The 15,575-nt window shown below is 36.7% G+C and overlaps 1 protein-coding gene across 2 annotated transcripts in view; it reads right to left on the reverse strand.

The window, feature by feature from the left end:
• RNLS (renalase, FAD dependent amine oxidase) overlaps positions 1 to 15,575 on the reverse strand; it is a 222,669-nt gene that overhangs the window by 43,638 nt on the left and 163,456 nt on the right. The window contains exon 5 of one of the 2 annotated variants that reach the window (XM_081104301.1): positions 5,482 to 5,655. The exons of the other annotated variant lie outside the window; for it this stretch is intronic. Within the exon in view, the coding sequence (XP_080960427.1) occupies positions 5,482 to 5,655 (174 nt within the window). The remainder of the gene's footprint in view (positions 1 to 5,481; positions 5,656 to 15,575) is intronic. 2 annotated transcript variants of the gene reach the window in all.

The following is a 15,575-nucleotide window of genomic DNA, read 5'->3' on the forward strand; positions in this document are numbered from 1 at the left end:
CATTTTCTAAAGAAAACCCACTTTTGCTTTTTAGAAGTGGCAAATATTATGTGAAATAAGATTAGTCTCTTTTATAATTTGTACTGATTTTAAATGACAACAATGGATATTTATTTTATATATAATATATACATATGTATATTCGCATATATTTTATATAAGTACATTGTACATTTATACATATGTACACACACATATATAGGGTGCCCCCCAAAAATGTATACACACATTTTAAAGGCAGTATTTATTAAAATACATTTCATTTTCAAAATAGAGCTATCAGCTGTTAAAGTGTATATACACTTTTTGGGGACACCCTGTATTGTTTTTATTCCTGAGAGATCATCCCAGAATATTTATATTATAATCATGTGATATTCTATGGCATCATTGTAATAATGGGATGGCTACTTATAATTAGAACTTGAACTTGATTACTATTTATTAAATTATCTTAACAGATTTATATAGACAGCTTAATTGGATTATCAATGACTACATCTGTTATACAAAAACCATAATATCATGAACTTTGTAACATCATGAACTTTGTAACTGATTACTGTTGTTATTATTATTATTTTAAATATATTTTTATTGATTTCAGAGAGGAAGGGAGAGGGAGAGAGAGATAGAAACATCAATGATGAGAATCATTGAATGGCTGCCTCCTGCACACCCCACACTGGGGATCAAGACTGCATGTGCCCTGACCGGGAATTGAACTCTGACCTCCAGGTTCATAGGTCGATGTTCAACCACTGAGATACGTCAGCTAGGCACTGTTATTTTAAGATGATGATTGCTATTTTATCTGAGAGCTCTGCTTCTGGAGTTGGTATAGACCGTTCATGCTTACAGATCTTTCCCTTTCCCCCCTTATATCCTTTCCCCCTTTTTCTTATTCCTTTTCTTTTTTTTCTTCTACTTATAAAGTATTACCTATCTGGATTGAATTTTCTGCAAGTTTATGAACAAATAATTCCACATTTATTCAAATCCTAAGGCAGACCCCTTTGTACTTTCTATTGCATTGTTATCTGCTTAACTGGAATAATCAGGAACTCCTTTAAGTCACACAAGGTGATTGGATTTAAGGCCCTGGGCCCATCCCAGTTCTTTACAGGATTTCATACTGTGTTCCTATCTTTTACAAAGAGTTAATGTAATAAACAGCTATATGGAATAACATTTCTGCATCTTTTATAAAACAGCTATTAAAGGCAATACATGTTATATTAGTGTTTGTTACTCAAAGATCCTAACAATAAAGTCCTTGCAAATATAAATTCCATGTGATGAAAAAATTTACTCATTTGTTTGTTTTCTTTTTGGATGGATTAGATTATATCCTTTGATGAGATATTGAAAGCTATGTAATTATGGTGATTGGTCATCATATTTCTAGAGTTCAGATTGTGTTAATCAACTCAGATGGTTGCGTATTGGTCTTTTACTAATCATTAACGCTCTTCCAGATGGTGAACAGGGAAGGATGCTCAATCATTTTCAGGAAAAGTTATACATTTTATTTATGCCACCTTGACTCCTATCTGCACTAGTGACAGGAGGTTGCATTCACCTAAATTAGGCTCATTTATTTATATCCTTTGCTTTAGAGAATATGATATCCAAATTAAAGACTGGAATTATTAATTATATTAATAGGTAGCCTCGATACTGACTTATTATATACTAAGTGCCACGTGAAGCCCTTTTTATTTTTAAACTTTTTCATCCTCAACCCTTTAGGAGTAAAGTCAGTAGCATTTTGCTAACTTATTTGATGACAGAGCCCCTTCCCTGCATCTCAAGGAACTGGTGTTCCATTGAACACATTTTGGGAAACAGAAACCTAAGTGTATTGGGTCATACCCATAACTATTGGTACTTGAAATTGAGTCTAGTACATCTTGGAAATGAGCTCCTCTGCCTAAGAGACTTTGGTTCTGGTCTGGCTTCCTACATGTATTGCGTATTCCTGATACCTGACAAATGATTACACCTTGACCTCTATCTGGTTTGGGATACTAATCCTTTATCCCCTGGCTCTCTTCATGTAGGTTCAGCCCTGTTAGCCTTTGTCTATCTTGTTGCTGACCCACCTTGACAGAAAACAAATGTTTCCCTTTATTAGTTGAGTCTGTGTATTATAATATTAACTTTTGATTCAACCAACACCCCAAATAAAGGGTGGGTTTGGGATAGTGTTAGTGACATAAAAAGACAACTCTTACTGGTATAGTTAAATATCAATAAAATACAGTGGTGTTATAGTTTGTGGATAATTACATTATGTGGATTATTCATCTAGACCCGTGGTCGGCAAACTGCGGCTCGTGAGCCACATGCGGCTCTTTGGCCCCTTGAGTGTGGCTCTTCCTAAGCCTTAGGAGTACCCTAATTAATTTATAACAATGTACCTACCTATATAGTTTCAGTTTTAAAAATTTGGCTCTCAAAAGAAATTTCAATCGTTGTACTGTTGATATTTGGTTCTGTTGACTAATGAGTTTGCCGACCACTCATCTAGATGCATGTAGCATCCTGCCCCAGGTAGTAAGAAAAAATAGTTTAAATGCAAGGCAGTTAGATTTTATGTTAGGGAATGCCATTATTGGAGGCCTCCCATAATTTAAAACTTGCATATCCAAGATTAATTTTTCATAAAACTGACATAGGAATGCAGGTATTTCTTTGCTGTCTGAAGTGGCACCACCATGGGCTGTAGCAACAACATGGTTTCCTATTCACCTGGCCCTCTAGCTTTAAAATTGTTAAGATTTTTAAAAAAAGTATATTTTTTCAAATGTTGCTGATCATGTGAGAATTTATTAATATTTTTATGCTACGCTATTTCAAATTGGAATGACTCTGATTTTATAAATTGCTACTGCATTGTGTAGTATTGGTGCGTTCATCCACCAACCCATTCAGTTTGTAGAGAGAATTTAATCTGTTAGGAAATATGACTGCTATTTCTTTCTTTCCTTTCATAGTAGAAAATAGCACTCTGCCCTATAAATGCAAACCAAGTATTTCATCTGGCCTCACCCAAAGAAACTGAAATCTATTGAATGTTGGAAAAAAATACTCAATTTACTGCAAGTTACATCACTCTCCAAAATGTCATGTAGTTTTAAGGGATGTTCAAAGATAATTTTGAATATACATGGTTCTTCTCTTTATATGCCAACTTTAGAACTTTACCTCCCACACAAGATGTGACTCTACTTGCAGATAATAGGCATTATTTGTTGCCAACCCAACATTCACCACTCTGTTCTTTCTTCCTTAAAAAAAAAACCCCAAGCCTATGTTTATAGGTTTCTACCCATTATATGACTAAAGAAAAGATGATCCTAATACTAGTTTCAGGAGTGAATTTTAGTTTGTCTAGGCTCGTCACCGTGTCTCCCCGCACCCCCCGCACACACACACACACACACACACACACACACAATGCCAGTGATTCCTTTCAGACTGGTCGAGTAACCCAATTCTGACCTATGAGATACAAGATGAAGTCAAGTTGAGGGGTTTCTGGAAAGATTTCCTTGATTCTTAGAAAGGGGCAGAGGCAGAAAGAGTTCCTCTTCTTCCTAAGCATGTCGTTGGGTCTAGGTGTGACTCCAGCAGTCACTGCCATCTCGCTACCAGTCTTCTGAGGATGTCAACATCAAGAATGCAAGAGAGAACAGAGAAGGCCAAATCTAGGTCCTTGAAGATCCTGCTCAGTTCTTTAATCAACCAATTTTGACATCCCCCTAATTTCTTCCTCTGAGATAATGTGTCAGTAAGCATGGGCTGTTATAACAAAATACCATAGATAGGTGGCTTACACACCAGAAATGTGTTTCTCCCAGTTCTAGAGGTTGGGAAGTCCAAGATCAAGGTACTGACTGACTTGTCATTCTGTGGACTTTCTTCTTGGCTTGCAGACAGCTTACCTTCTCACCTTGTAACTATCCTCAGTTGGTCTTTTCTTTGTATGTGCACAAGGGTGGAGAGAAAGAGAGAGAGAGAGAGAGAGAGAGAGAGAGAGAGAGAGAGAGAGAGAGAGAGCTCTTCTTCAATTTATAAGGCCACCAATCCTATTGGATTATGATCCCACCCACATGACCTCACTTAACCTTGACTACCTCCTAAAAGCCCTGTCTTCAAATATAATTACATTGAGGGTTAAAGCTTCAACATACAAATTTTGGGAGGAGACAAATTCAGTCTATAGTAGATAACAACAAATGTCCTGATGTTGTTTAAACAAGCTTGAACTGTTTTCATTTCCGGTTATATATTACTGAATACATCCTAACAGATATCGTATCTTATGAAGCAAAAGGATAGTGTCTAAGTCATGACATATAACACGAGAAGATCAAAGGCTATTTTTCTTTTCTTAGAACAAAGCAGTTATAGAGTTAAAACTGGTTAGTTCATGGCTGTCAAAGGGCATTTCATGAACTGCTGATTGTACATATATGTGGTATCATGTTAACATAAACAGTCCAGCCCTGAGGGAGTTTTAAGTTATAAAAGAAACATTTTTCTAAGATCATGTGCTCTGATAAAAAAACCATGCTCCAGCCCAGTTCTATCATTATAGAGTTCTGGCAAGCCACGAGACGTTAGATGGTGATTTTATCAAGCAAGACTTCTAACTAATGGCTCGACGAAACCATCACTGCATCATAAAACGCCGTAACAGATTGAAATGACGATCCCTTTCAAGAATTTTGTAATTTTAGATTATTACAATTTAGTCCACAAAAAGCAGTATCTCAGGGATCACAATCCTACAAATAAGAATACACGTTCGCCTTTATGCCTGAAATGAATCAGTTATGTTTATTCTTGCAATTCAAGTCTAATTTGTATAGCTATCTTCAATAAAAAGGGTGGAGTACAGATTTTATCCCATTCTGGTAAAGCTCTTGTGAAACATTTTACCTATCATTTAGTTACATTAGATACAAAGTAATTTTATATAGTCTCCCAAAAGAAAATTTAATAAGTAAAATTATATTAAAGTGAAGGGTTTTCATAACATTGTAAAAATCACCTCTTTTTTTTTTTTTTGTAGCCTGGGAAGTAGAAATAAGAGCAGCATTTATCAAATTTTAAAAACAAAACCCAACAAAAATCAAACTCCACCAAGAAAAAAATGATGAGAGAAATACATTTGCATATAGATGAATTCATAAGCCAAGGAACTTGGGCCATTTTGAAATCTTAAACCTTCTGACATGATTTTTATGAACTCGGTAATACAAACCATGTTGTAAGTGATTTTCTGCAAAAACTTCACTGGTTTCACTGTGTATTGTATCATTGGCCAAATGTGACATTAAATTTTATCCCCTGTGGCTTGGAGTTAAATGCTTGCTCTGTTCAGAATGGCAACACTCAATTAAACAGCTTTTTGCATGATCTACACCCACCATTGTTACTGTATTTAAGGGAAATAATGGGGGTACTGACCTATATTGCGTTTCTTATTATCAATGGAGATGAAGCGTATGCAGGGATTACTGGTGATGTACTGCCCGGCCCAAGGGACATCAATCTTCGTGCCAGCTTCATAAAAGAGGCCCAGAGCGTAGCGAGAGGAGTAGCTCACAGACTCCAGTTGCTGCCTTTGGCATTCACTAATCACTGTGGAAGAAAAAGTATATGCCATCAAACCTGCAAATATCATCTTTCCTTTTAGTACATCAAACACAAAAGTCCTTTAAACTAGCTCCAACTGTTTCCACCAATTCCATCTCACTTACAATGAATTTTGAAAGGTAATGTGAAATAACATCAGCTTTCATTTCTTTTCAGAATGATTACTGACCTTGGCACAATTGTTTTTACCAAGCTGAAGGTCCAAACTTCTTATACTGGCATTCAAGGCTCTCAAAATTTGACACCAATTTGGTTTTCTAGCTTTATATCCTAGTTATCATCCTGGGACTGTCTGGCAACATTATAGAGTCCATGTACTGAGCACTTACTATGAGTTAGATTCTTTGCCAAACACGTGCCACAAGCATTTCAATCTATTCTAACAACTGCTGTATAAGGTAGAGTATTATTCCCCTGTGACAGTTGGGGAGACCAATGCTCCATCCCTTATGGACTCTTAAATTCTTCCCTGTCATATAGAGATTTGTTGGCTTGTCATCTTCCTGCCAGGATTATAACAGTCCCTTAAGTACAGGGACCACACCTTCGTTGTCTTAGTTATAGGACTCTACCCTACTCATTATAGGCACACCGAGGATGAAAGTATAAAGGTATAGAAAGGCAAGCATAGACATGCAAAGTTAAAAACGTAGGAGGCAAATAATTAACAAATGGAAAAAAGACTGGGAAACGAATTAGGCAGGTTTAAGTTCAAATCTTGACTTTGCTACTTACTAGGTATGTGACACTGGTCAAGCCACTTAATTATTCTAACTATAGTGCTCTTGTCTACAAGTGGCAATACTAGTGCAGAATGTATTAGTATATTGTGAGGATTACAATGAATAATGCATTCATTAATGTCACAGTGCTTGGCATAGGGTAAGTGTTCATTAGACAGGCATTTTTTCTAATAGAGAGAAGAAATTATTTAGGAAAATGTGCAAGTGTCCATCCTGGGGTGTAGAAGGAAGAAATCTCCTTCACTTTTTAATCTCCATCTCCAATTTCCCTACCCTGAAGGGTCTCGGGGAACTGCTTGCTCCTATATGTACAGCATTAATAACTTGCATCTGTTCTGTTCTGAAGATGTAGGCAGACTGATTAAAAAATGGAACATAGGAGCCCGGCCAGTGTGGCTCTGTGGTTGAGCATTGACCTATGAACTAGGAGGTCATGGGTCCATTCTTGGTCAGGACACATGTCTGAGTTACGGGCTCAATCCCCACTAGGGGGTGTGCAGAAGACAGACGATCAATGATGTTCTCTCATCAATTGATGCTTCTCTCTCTCTCTCTCTCGCTCTCTCTCTCTCTCGCTCTCGCTCTCTCTCCCTTCCTCTCTGAAATTTGTATATATATTAAAAAAGGAAATAAAACATATAAAAAATTTTCATTAACCTAGTAAAAACATCCTAAATTATCCTAATCTAAAACAGTAGTGATAGGCAGACTTCAAGGATGACAGTTAACTTTAGCTAAACCTTAGAGTAATGACTTTAGGAAGTCAAGAGAAGACAAGAGAGTACTCAATAAATTATTTAAGCACAATAATAATCCTATATATGATCATAACATATTCTACAAAACATTTTTAGAACTAAGACCTCATCTAATCTTCACAAAAGCCCTGCAAGGTAGATGTTTTTACTCTCCTCATTTTACATCCTCAGGAAGCTGAGATTCACAGTGGTTAAGGAACTTGCCCTCAGTTACCCAGCTTCCAACTTGCAGGGTCAAGATGAAGCCACAATTCTCACATTGACGTTATGCACAGGCACTCATGAATCCATACTACCCCTTGTGATCTGAGTCTCAAAATGAACTTTGGCATTGCTTTCTCTTCGGACACTTATATTATTTTGTACTCACTTAGAAGTATACCAGTAAGCCATCACTCCTTTAACCATCCTGTTCTGCTTATTAAAAGATATTAACCACTTGATGAACAAATGCTCTTCTGACATTGGCCTCATTATACTCAATGTATCTTGGGTTTCATTTTTGTATTGAATCTGTTTTTAAAGTTATAGGCTTGATATTATGCTTAATTGCTCTCTGAGAGGGAAGAGGTGAGGCAGACTAATACTAGCAGTTGAGCACATATTAGGGTCTTATTACTAAGTTTCCCTTTGTTTTCAGTTAAAAAACAAACCAACAAAACTGTATAGTCAGCTATTTAGTAACTGAAAGGGCCAAAAACTCTCCTTTTTTTCTTTAAACCAAAAGTGAAGGGTCAACTAGGTTGACAACCAAACTGGACCTTCCCCACCCCCACCCCCACACGCACAATTCGCACATTTAGCTAGTTTTAGATAAGCTGCCAAGTGGAAAATCCCACTGGGTAATCCTTTGAAAACGTAATTGATATCTAGATAGAAACAGAAATTAACCTTAAACATTCTAGTCTGTTCTGGGGGCTCTACAATTCATTCTGAGAACAGGGAGGTGAGACTTCTGACTGTAACAATTTTAATTACTTACAAAAAAGTCATCTTCAGGGCTTTAAAAGTCTTTGATGGTTGCAGAATCTAACAAAATGTTCTGATTTTGTTTGAAAGTTTTTCTTATTCAAATGCCAAAGGGAGCATCTCTAGGTCTAATATATATATATATATATGCAAGAAAATTGATAGTTTTTTTACTATCATTGTATATCATGTACTATCATGTGCCTTTTATCCAAAAAACTAAATCTCATATAAAAATGCCCATTTCAATACAATGAATCTTTACCTGGATGCTATCCTAATTTAATTCTGAACCATTAGGATTATATAATCTCTGTAACTGTACACACATGTACATATATTGAATGCACTTTATGACTATATTGTGAGTAAAGTGGCTATAAATTGTATTAAATAGGGTCATTTACATTCTTACTTTCATCAGTAAAAAGAATTGTCCTTATTACATATTTCTTGTACCTATGCCTGTGTGTGCATGTGTGGATATGGGGGAGGTGAAGGACTAAGGGAGAAATGGGAAGTGGGGGAGGGAGAGAGAGAGCAAGAGATAAAAAGAAGACCCAGGCTGTACTCCTGAAAACATCAAGTTAGTAATTTCATTTTTCGTTTCCTAACGTAATCTCATTCTTTTAGTTTCCTAACCTATAAAAAAAGACTAAACATACACATTATGTCTATTTCCTATGGTTTTTGGTGATGATCTCATTCGTTCATTGTCTACTTTATGCCTGGCACTGTTCTAGATGTTAGAGATATAAAGTGGAAAGATAAAGTCCCTGCTCTCATATAGCTTATATACCAGTGGTGGAGAGACTAATTATAAATAAATGAAACTAAACGGTATGTCTGTTGGTAATAAGAACTACAAGGAAAAATAAAGCAAGGTAAAGGGATAAAAGTGATGGGTATGGGTAGTGTGGCTATTTTCTACAGGCTGTCAGGGTATATGTATCCTCTGAGGATTTTATTCTGATTGACATGTGCAGTTACTACCAGTGATGAGCCAAGGACAGATATGACCCAGCTTCCATTTTAAAAATTATTCTGGCTACAGGGGAAGAGTGCAGGGATACAACAGAGGAGTTAGGGCAAGCAGCTTTGCAGTAGTCTTGGATTGGAGAGAACAGTAGAGGAGGTCATGAGTGGTTACATTTTGGATGGAATATTCACATATGTATGTGTATATAAATATTTAAATTATATTTTACAGATGTGTGTGCATCTATATGTGTATATAGGTGTCACACACAGAGACACATATATAACTATATCTGATGTAACTTTCAATTGAGGTTTAACATACATACAGAAAAGTATGCCTTGATGAATTTTCATGAAGTGAACCTACCAGTATAATCACTCGCTATGTTAAAAAAAACAACACCATATCATTACTAGAACCCCAGAAGTTGCTTTCTCCCTCCTTTTCAGGCACTCCCTGCTACGAATAATAAGTAATCCAGAATTCTAACACCATAGATTAGTTTAGCTGTTTCTGAACATCACATAAACAGAATGATGCAGTATGTACCTATTTGTCTGCCTTCCTTTACTTAGCATTATGCTTGTGATATTTAAAATTGTTGTTACATGTAGTTGTAGTTAATTATAGTTTATGTGAAAAAGTATTGTATAAACTATATATATACTACCCTGTATTTATCCATTCTACTGCTGATGGACATTTGGATTGTTTGTAGTTTTTGGCTATGACAAATGTAAAACGGAGAACATCTGTATGTGTTTCTCTTGGGTATATATACCCAGTACTGGAATTCCTGCTTCATGGGTTCCCTATTTACCTTTAGTTGATACAATCTAATGGTTTTCTAAAATGATTGTAGCTATTTGTACTCCTACTTGGGATGTATGAAAGTTCGGTTGCTCCATTTCTTTGTCCACATTCGCTACTACCTGCCTTTTAATTTGGGATGTAGTCATATCACATTGTGATTTTAATTTGCATACCATGATGACTAATATTTGGAAACCCTTCATTATTTATTTGGATATCCTTTTGTAATTACCTGTTCAAATCTTTGCTCATTTTTCTTTTGGGTTGCCTGCATTTTTCTTATTGCTATTGAGGAGTTCTTTAGAAATTCTGGATATGAGTCACATATGTATAGAGAAATCTTCTTCTCCTTAGTTTCACTCTCTTAATCATGTGGTTTGATGAATAGAGTTTTAATTTTAACTTTAGTACAATTCATTTTTTTTCATTTATAGTTAGCACACATATCCTGTTTAAGAATTTTTGCCTACTCCAGGGCCTTAAAGATATTTCCTTATTTATTTTTTTCTGAAAGCTTTACTGATTTACCTTGCATAGGGTTTGGATATATTTCTGAAGATTAAGCAGCCAAGATTCTTGTTGGCTTGGAAAGGTGGTGTGAGGGGAAGAGATCAAATTAGAAATAGATGGGACACTACTTTTCACCTACTCTAGTTAAATAAATAACAGCTCTATTGTTCTGTAATTTTTGAGGTTACAGCAAGACACCAGGTTATAAGCAACTTGAGGCGAGGACTATGCTTTGTGAGCTTTGTGTGTCCAGGACAATACCTGGTATAGTGTGTACATTCAATAAATGTTAATGAATACATCCTTACTTTAGAATATTTGGAAAGTGCACAAATGCATAAAGAGACAAAAGGGAAAATAATCACCATATACTCATTATCCAGAGAAACAACTATTAACAACTTGTATTTTTCCTTAATATCATCCTTACTTTTTTCTTTAAACATGGCTGTGATCATATGGTACATATAATTTTGCAAACTGCATTTTTGCTTTGTGTATGACCAAAAAAACCCTTGTAAACATAATTAAAAATGTTTTTATTGATTTTTAGAGAGAGGAACAGAGAGATAGAAACATCAATGATGAGAGAGAATCATTGATTGGCTGCCTCCTGCACACCCCACACTGAAGATCAAGCCTGCATCCCGGGCATGTGCCCTGATCGAGAATCAAATAGTGACCTCCGGGTTCATAGGTCAATGCTCAACCACTGAGCCACACCGGCTGGGCTGTAAACAATTTTTAATGCCTCCATAATATTTAATGGAGAGGACGCTGTGTGACTTAACCATTCTATTAATGTTGGACATTTATTTCCTTTTTGTCTGTTATAATTAAAACTGTATGCATATCTTTGTGTCTAGATCTTTATCTATATTTATAATTATTTACTTAAGACAGAATATTGGAAGTGGAATTACTATTAAATTGATTTTTGTAAAGGCTGCACTAATTTACACTTTCATTAACAATGTATGAAAGACCTATGTCACTGTATTCTTGCCTGTGAGGTTGAATATACATACAGAAATCTATCCTTTTTTCTTGAAAATTCAATAGGGAAAACATCTCATTCTGGTTTTAATATCTATTTCTTTAATGACTGATAAGACTAAACATTCTTCATATGTCTACTAGCTCATATGTATTTTCTCTTTTGGAAACAATCTGTTCATGTCATTTTACTAAGTGGTCTATTAGATACTTCATGTTATTAAGTTAAAATGGGTGATGTATTATAGAGATTCTCCATTTATTATATGTTACAATTCTTTCCTATGTGCTGTGCTTTTTAGTATTGTATATCCTAATAATAAAAAGCTAAGATGCAAATCGATTGAATGGCAGAATGGCCAGTCGCTATGATGCGCGCTGACCACCAGGGGCCAGATGCTCAATGCAGAAGCTGCCCCCTGGTGGTCAGTGCAAGCTGGATTCACAGCTGGCAAGTGCAGCAGCGGTGGCAGGAGCCTCTTCTGCCTCCGTAGCAGCGCTAAGGATGTCTGACTGCTGGTTTAGGCCCACTCATGAAAGCAGGGAGCTGGCTTAAGCCGGCAGTCGGAGATCCCTTGAGGGCTCCCGGACTGCGAGAGGGTGCAGGTCGGGCTGAGGGATCCCCCCAAGTGCACGAATTTCATGCACTGGGCCTCTAGTATTGTAATATTTATGTACATAATCTATCAGTTGTTTTCTTTCTCTTGCATGCTCATGCACCTGCTCACACACACTTGTGGGTTCTCTCACTCTCTTACCCTCCCTCCCTCCTTCCCTTTTCTGTTTCAACACTTATAGACCAAACTTGATCTGTGCTGGTTATTCTTGCTCCCTCAGATCCACTCTCTGCCCCTCTCTGTTCTGCTCTGTGCCCAGAGTGACTGCCCTCTCTACAGGTTGAATTTCCTGGACCTCTGACTTCTGCATGGTGTTGGCCAATGAGAGGCATAGGCAAGAGAATGCCAGGTGGAAAGAGACAGAGACGGAATACTGATTCCTTCTTTTCCTTCCTGCGTTGCCAGGTGCTGGCAATGCTGAGTTGCTCTACAGTGAAAGTTCTTTTTAGGTAGCTCTTATTCCATGGTTCCAACTCTCATGAGACTTCGAACATCTTGTTTTCTTATCTCACCCATTTAGGTCAAGCTAATGGTTTCCTGTTGTTACGGTCCCCAGGTGCCCCAATATCCTTTGCTGGTTGCCTTAACCCTAACCACCGTTCTGTAAATGCCCTGTCATTAAATTTTTCCAGTTCACATCATCTATTTCTTGTTGGGACCTTGACTGAAACAGCATTTAACTATATTTTTTTCTAGCTTCTTCTAGAAATGCACACTGAGGCAAAGCATGCACGATACATTCTACTCTCTGAGATGGTAGAGGTCAACTCTTCAGACCAAATCCTTGGGCCAAGGAGTATTCTGAGTGAGAATATTTTGTGATTCATGAATGTCCGTGTTTTCATAAGTAAACAAAGTATTGCTTTCAATTGTATTTTTCTTCATCTATTACTTTTTTTTTTTTGCATGAAAACAAATATTTCAATGTTGATAGTAAAATAAACACCTTTAGCACTAACATGGCATCCATGGTATTGCAGTTAATGGTGAATGCTGCTCACATTGACAGCTGGTGCTCAAAGCCTTCATCTCCTTCCAGACGTTTTGTTGTTTATAGCCAATTACAGAGAGTTGCTAAATTCCTGATTTGCCACCATATGTGAAGAATTTCAACTCAGGGACACTTGAAGTTAGAAAGTCAACCTGTATTATAAGCATTTAAGCTCTGCATCAAGGGACACTGGCTGCTCTTGATTTACTTATTATTGCTTTTATCTTTTATGTTGAATTCTAAGAACATCAAAAATTTCACGCACCAATTCAACTCTTCACATTAGACCATCCAGTTCGCGGGGGTGGGGGGTACGTGAAATCAATAGTATTTTAGTCAGAATAGCTGGTTCATCTTTACTCAAAGTGGCCATAGAAATAGTGCTGGAAGGCCCATTTCCCATAAATAGTTCTCGCAGGCCAGTACAGAGTTTGAACTTTTACCATTCATGAGTCATTTCTTTCATGTGAAAGCATCACAGAATCAGTCTTGTTTCCCTTCACCTGGAATAAATTGAATGTTCACTTGGACTCTGTAGGTATAGAAGTCATTAAGCCTGGGAGCACAGTTTCAAAAATAGTTTTGGCAAGCAATAAATCTAGCATTTATTGGTGACAGACTTCAGCAGTTATATGTCTATGTGGAATTTCCCTGGGGAAATATTTCTTTCATCCTGAGTAGCATCTCTGAAGTCAAAAAAATTTGGGTTTGAATTCTGGTTCTGACATTTATCTGTGTGACCTTGGTCAAGTTGCTTAATCCCTCTAAGCATCTGTTTTCTTGTAAAATGAGAATAATAATAGTGCCTGCTTAAAGGATTGTTAAGAAAATTAAATGAGATAATAGTAACTGCTTGGCAAAATGCTGGACACACGTGTATTGCAAATACTAACACTATAGTTCTTGAATTGAAAAGCCTTTAGAAGTGTCTATGTGTATGTCATATGTTAGAAAAAGCTTTTTTAAAAAGTCCTAAGACAACACCCTAACATTTAAGGAGTATTAATAATGCTAAAAATGTTTCAGACAATCATTTTTGAAAAATTAACATAAATTTGGAATTCTTTAGCTATCTAACCTAGAATGCTGAATGTCCAAAGGTTTGTCTTTTGAAAAGAATGAAGCCCCATATTTTGGGTCATCATTTTTCTAGTATACCAGCGTTACATTTTCTTAATCCTCATCCTACGCCAAGATTGTTTAAAAACAAAAAGTGCAAAGAAATGAGTTTCTCTGCATCGTCTTTTGGTTATCTGATAAAAACAGTGTGATAAAAATTTAGGATTAAGCTGCTTTTACACTCATGTGCTTAGGGAGAATGCTAATCATTACCTGAATACAAACTTTCCCAGGTACGTTCCATCTAGCTGCATTAAAAAGGATAGGCATGTTAAGGCAGTTAAGTGCATAACTAGTCAGAGAAGTTTATCCTAATGTTTCCCAAATTTTGTGGGACCTTAACAATCAATGCAATAAGTGGCCTTAAAAGGGGGAAAAAAAGAACATAAAGATACCTATAGTTTCTGAAATATAAGAATGCTTCATTGACCATGCCTTTATCTTATTTTGTTTCTAGGAAGCATAAACATAAAGCATTATTTTAAGAGCACGTGCATAGGTTTCCGTGATTAAGCAGGCAATCCTGTCATATTGAAGGCCCAAACTGTTGGTGCTGCTGTCAGCACTTCGGATGAATCAGGCCCCGTCCCCGCCTAACTATCTGGAAGTGATTTCTAATCCCCACTATCTCTCCATCTCCATAATCATAAAGAAAAATCTGCAGAGACTAAAAGACAATGTTTTCCTCCCAGTCTGTGCTTCTACTGCCTTCTTGTCACTCTGGCTCAGTGGCCTTTGCAAAGAGCATTTAGCTATACAATGTGGCTGGAGCTGGCTTTTCACAGAGCCCTTTGACTCTCTCCCAATCGCATTAGGTCTCTGCTGCTTTACAAACTCACTACCCACACTTCTCTGTCTCTGGATGGACGCTAAAATGATAGTCAATTGTTTCTATAGCAACCAGTACTAACCACAGGATTAGAAAAATAAACATTTTTTAATGTAGGAGCTGTTTTCTGAAAGAATGTGGGATTATTTAACTCAAAGAGTGTTTGCTGTAGGTCCACTGTGCAACTAGTGCTGTGCCAGCTATGTAAAATACCTTACCAAAACACTTATCAGAGGCAAGGCTAGATTTTGGACTGAGGCATAAAATACGATTACCCTGGCTACTATCAGTTTTATCCTTTGGAAGCTTCTTTTTGCACATCAGAATAGAAATGTAGTTCGCTTGCCTGTTTTCTTCACAGAACATGTACAGTAAGTCTGGAAACCACAGTAGTAAGGTCGGAAAATACTAGCCTTATGTCCATGCCCTCTAAACTTTTAGACTATCATGCCATCATTCTTTTAGTAGAAAAAGTGCTGAGTTTCAGATGAGAAAGAATATGAAAATAAAGCATTGTGTGTGCTGTTATACAAAAAGTCACAGAATGTCATACATATTTTACAGCCACTCTTCCCTGC

This window comes from Myotis nattereri (assembly GCF_964212035.1).
Source record: "Myotis nattereri genome assembly, chromosome: 13".
Lineage (NCBI taxonomy): Eukaryota > Metazoa > Chordata > Mammalia > Chiroptera > Vespertilionidae > Myotis > Myotis nattereri.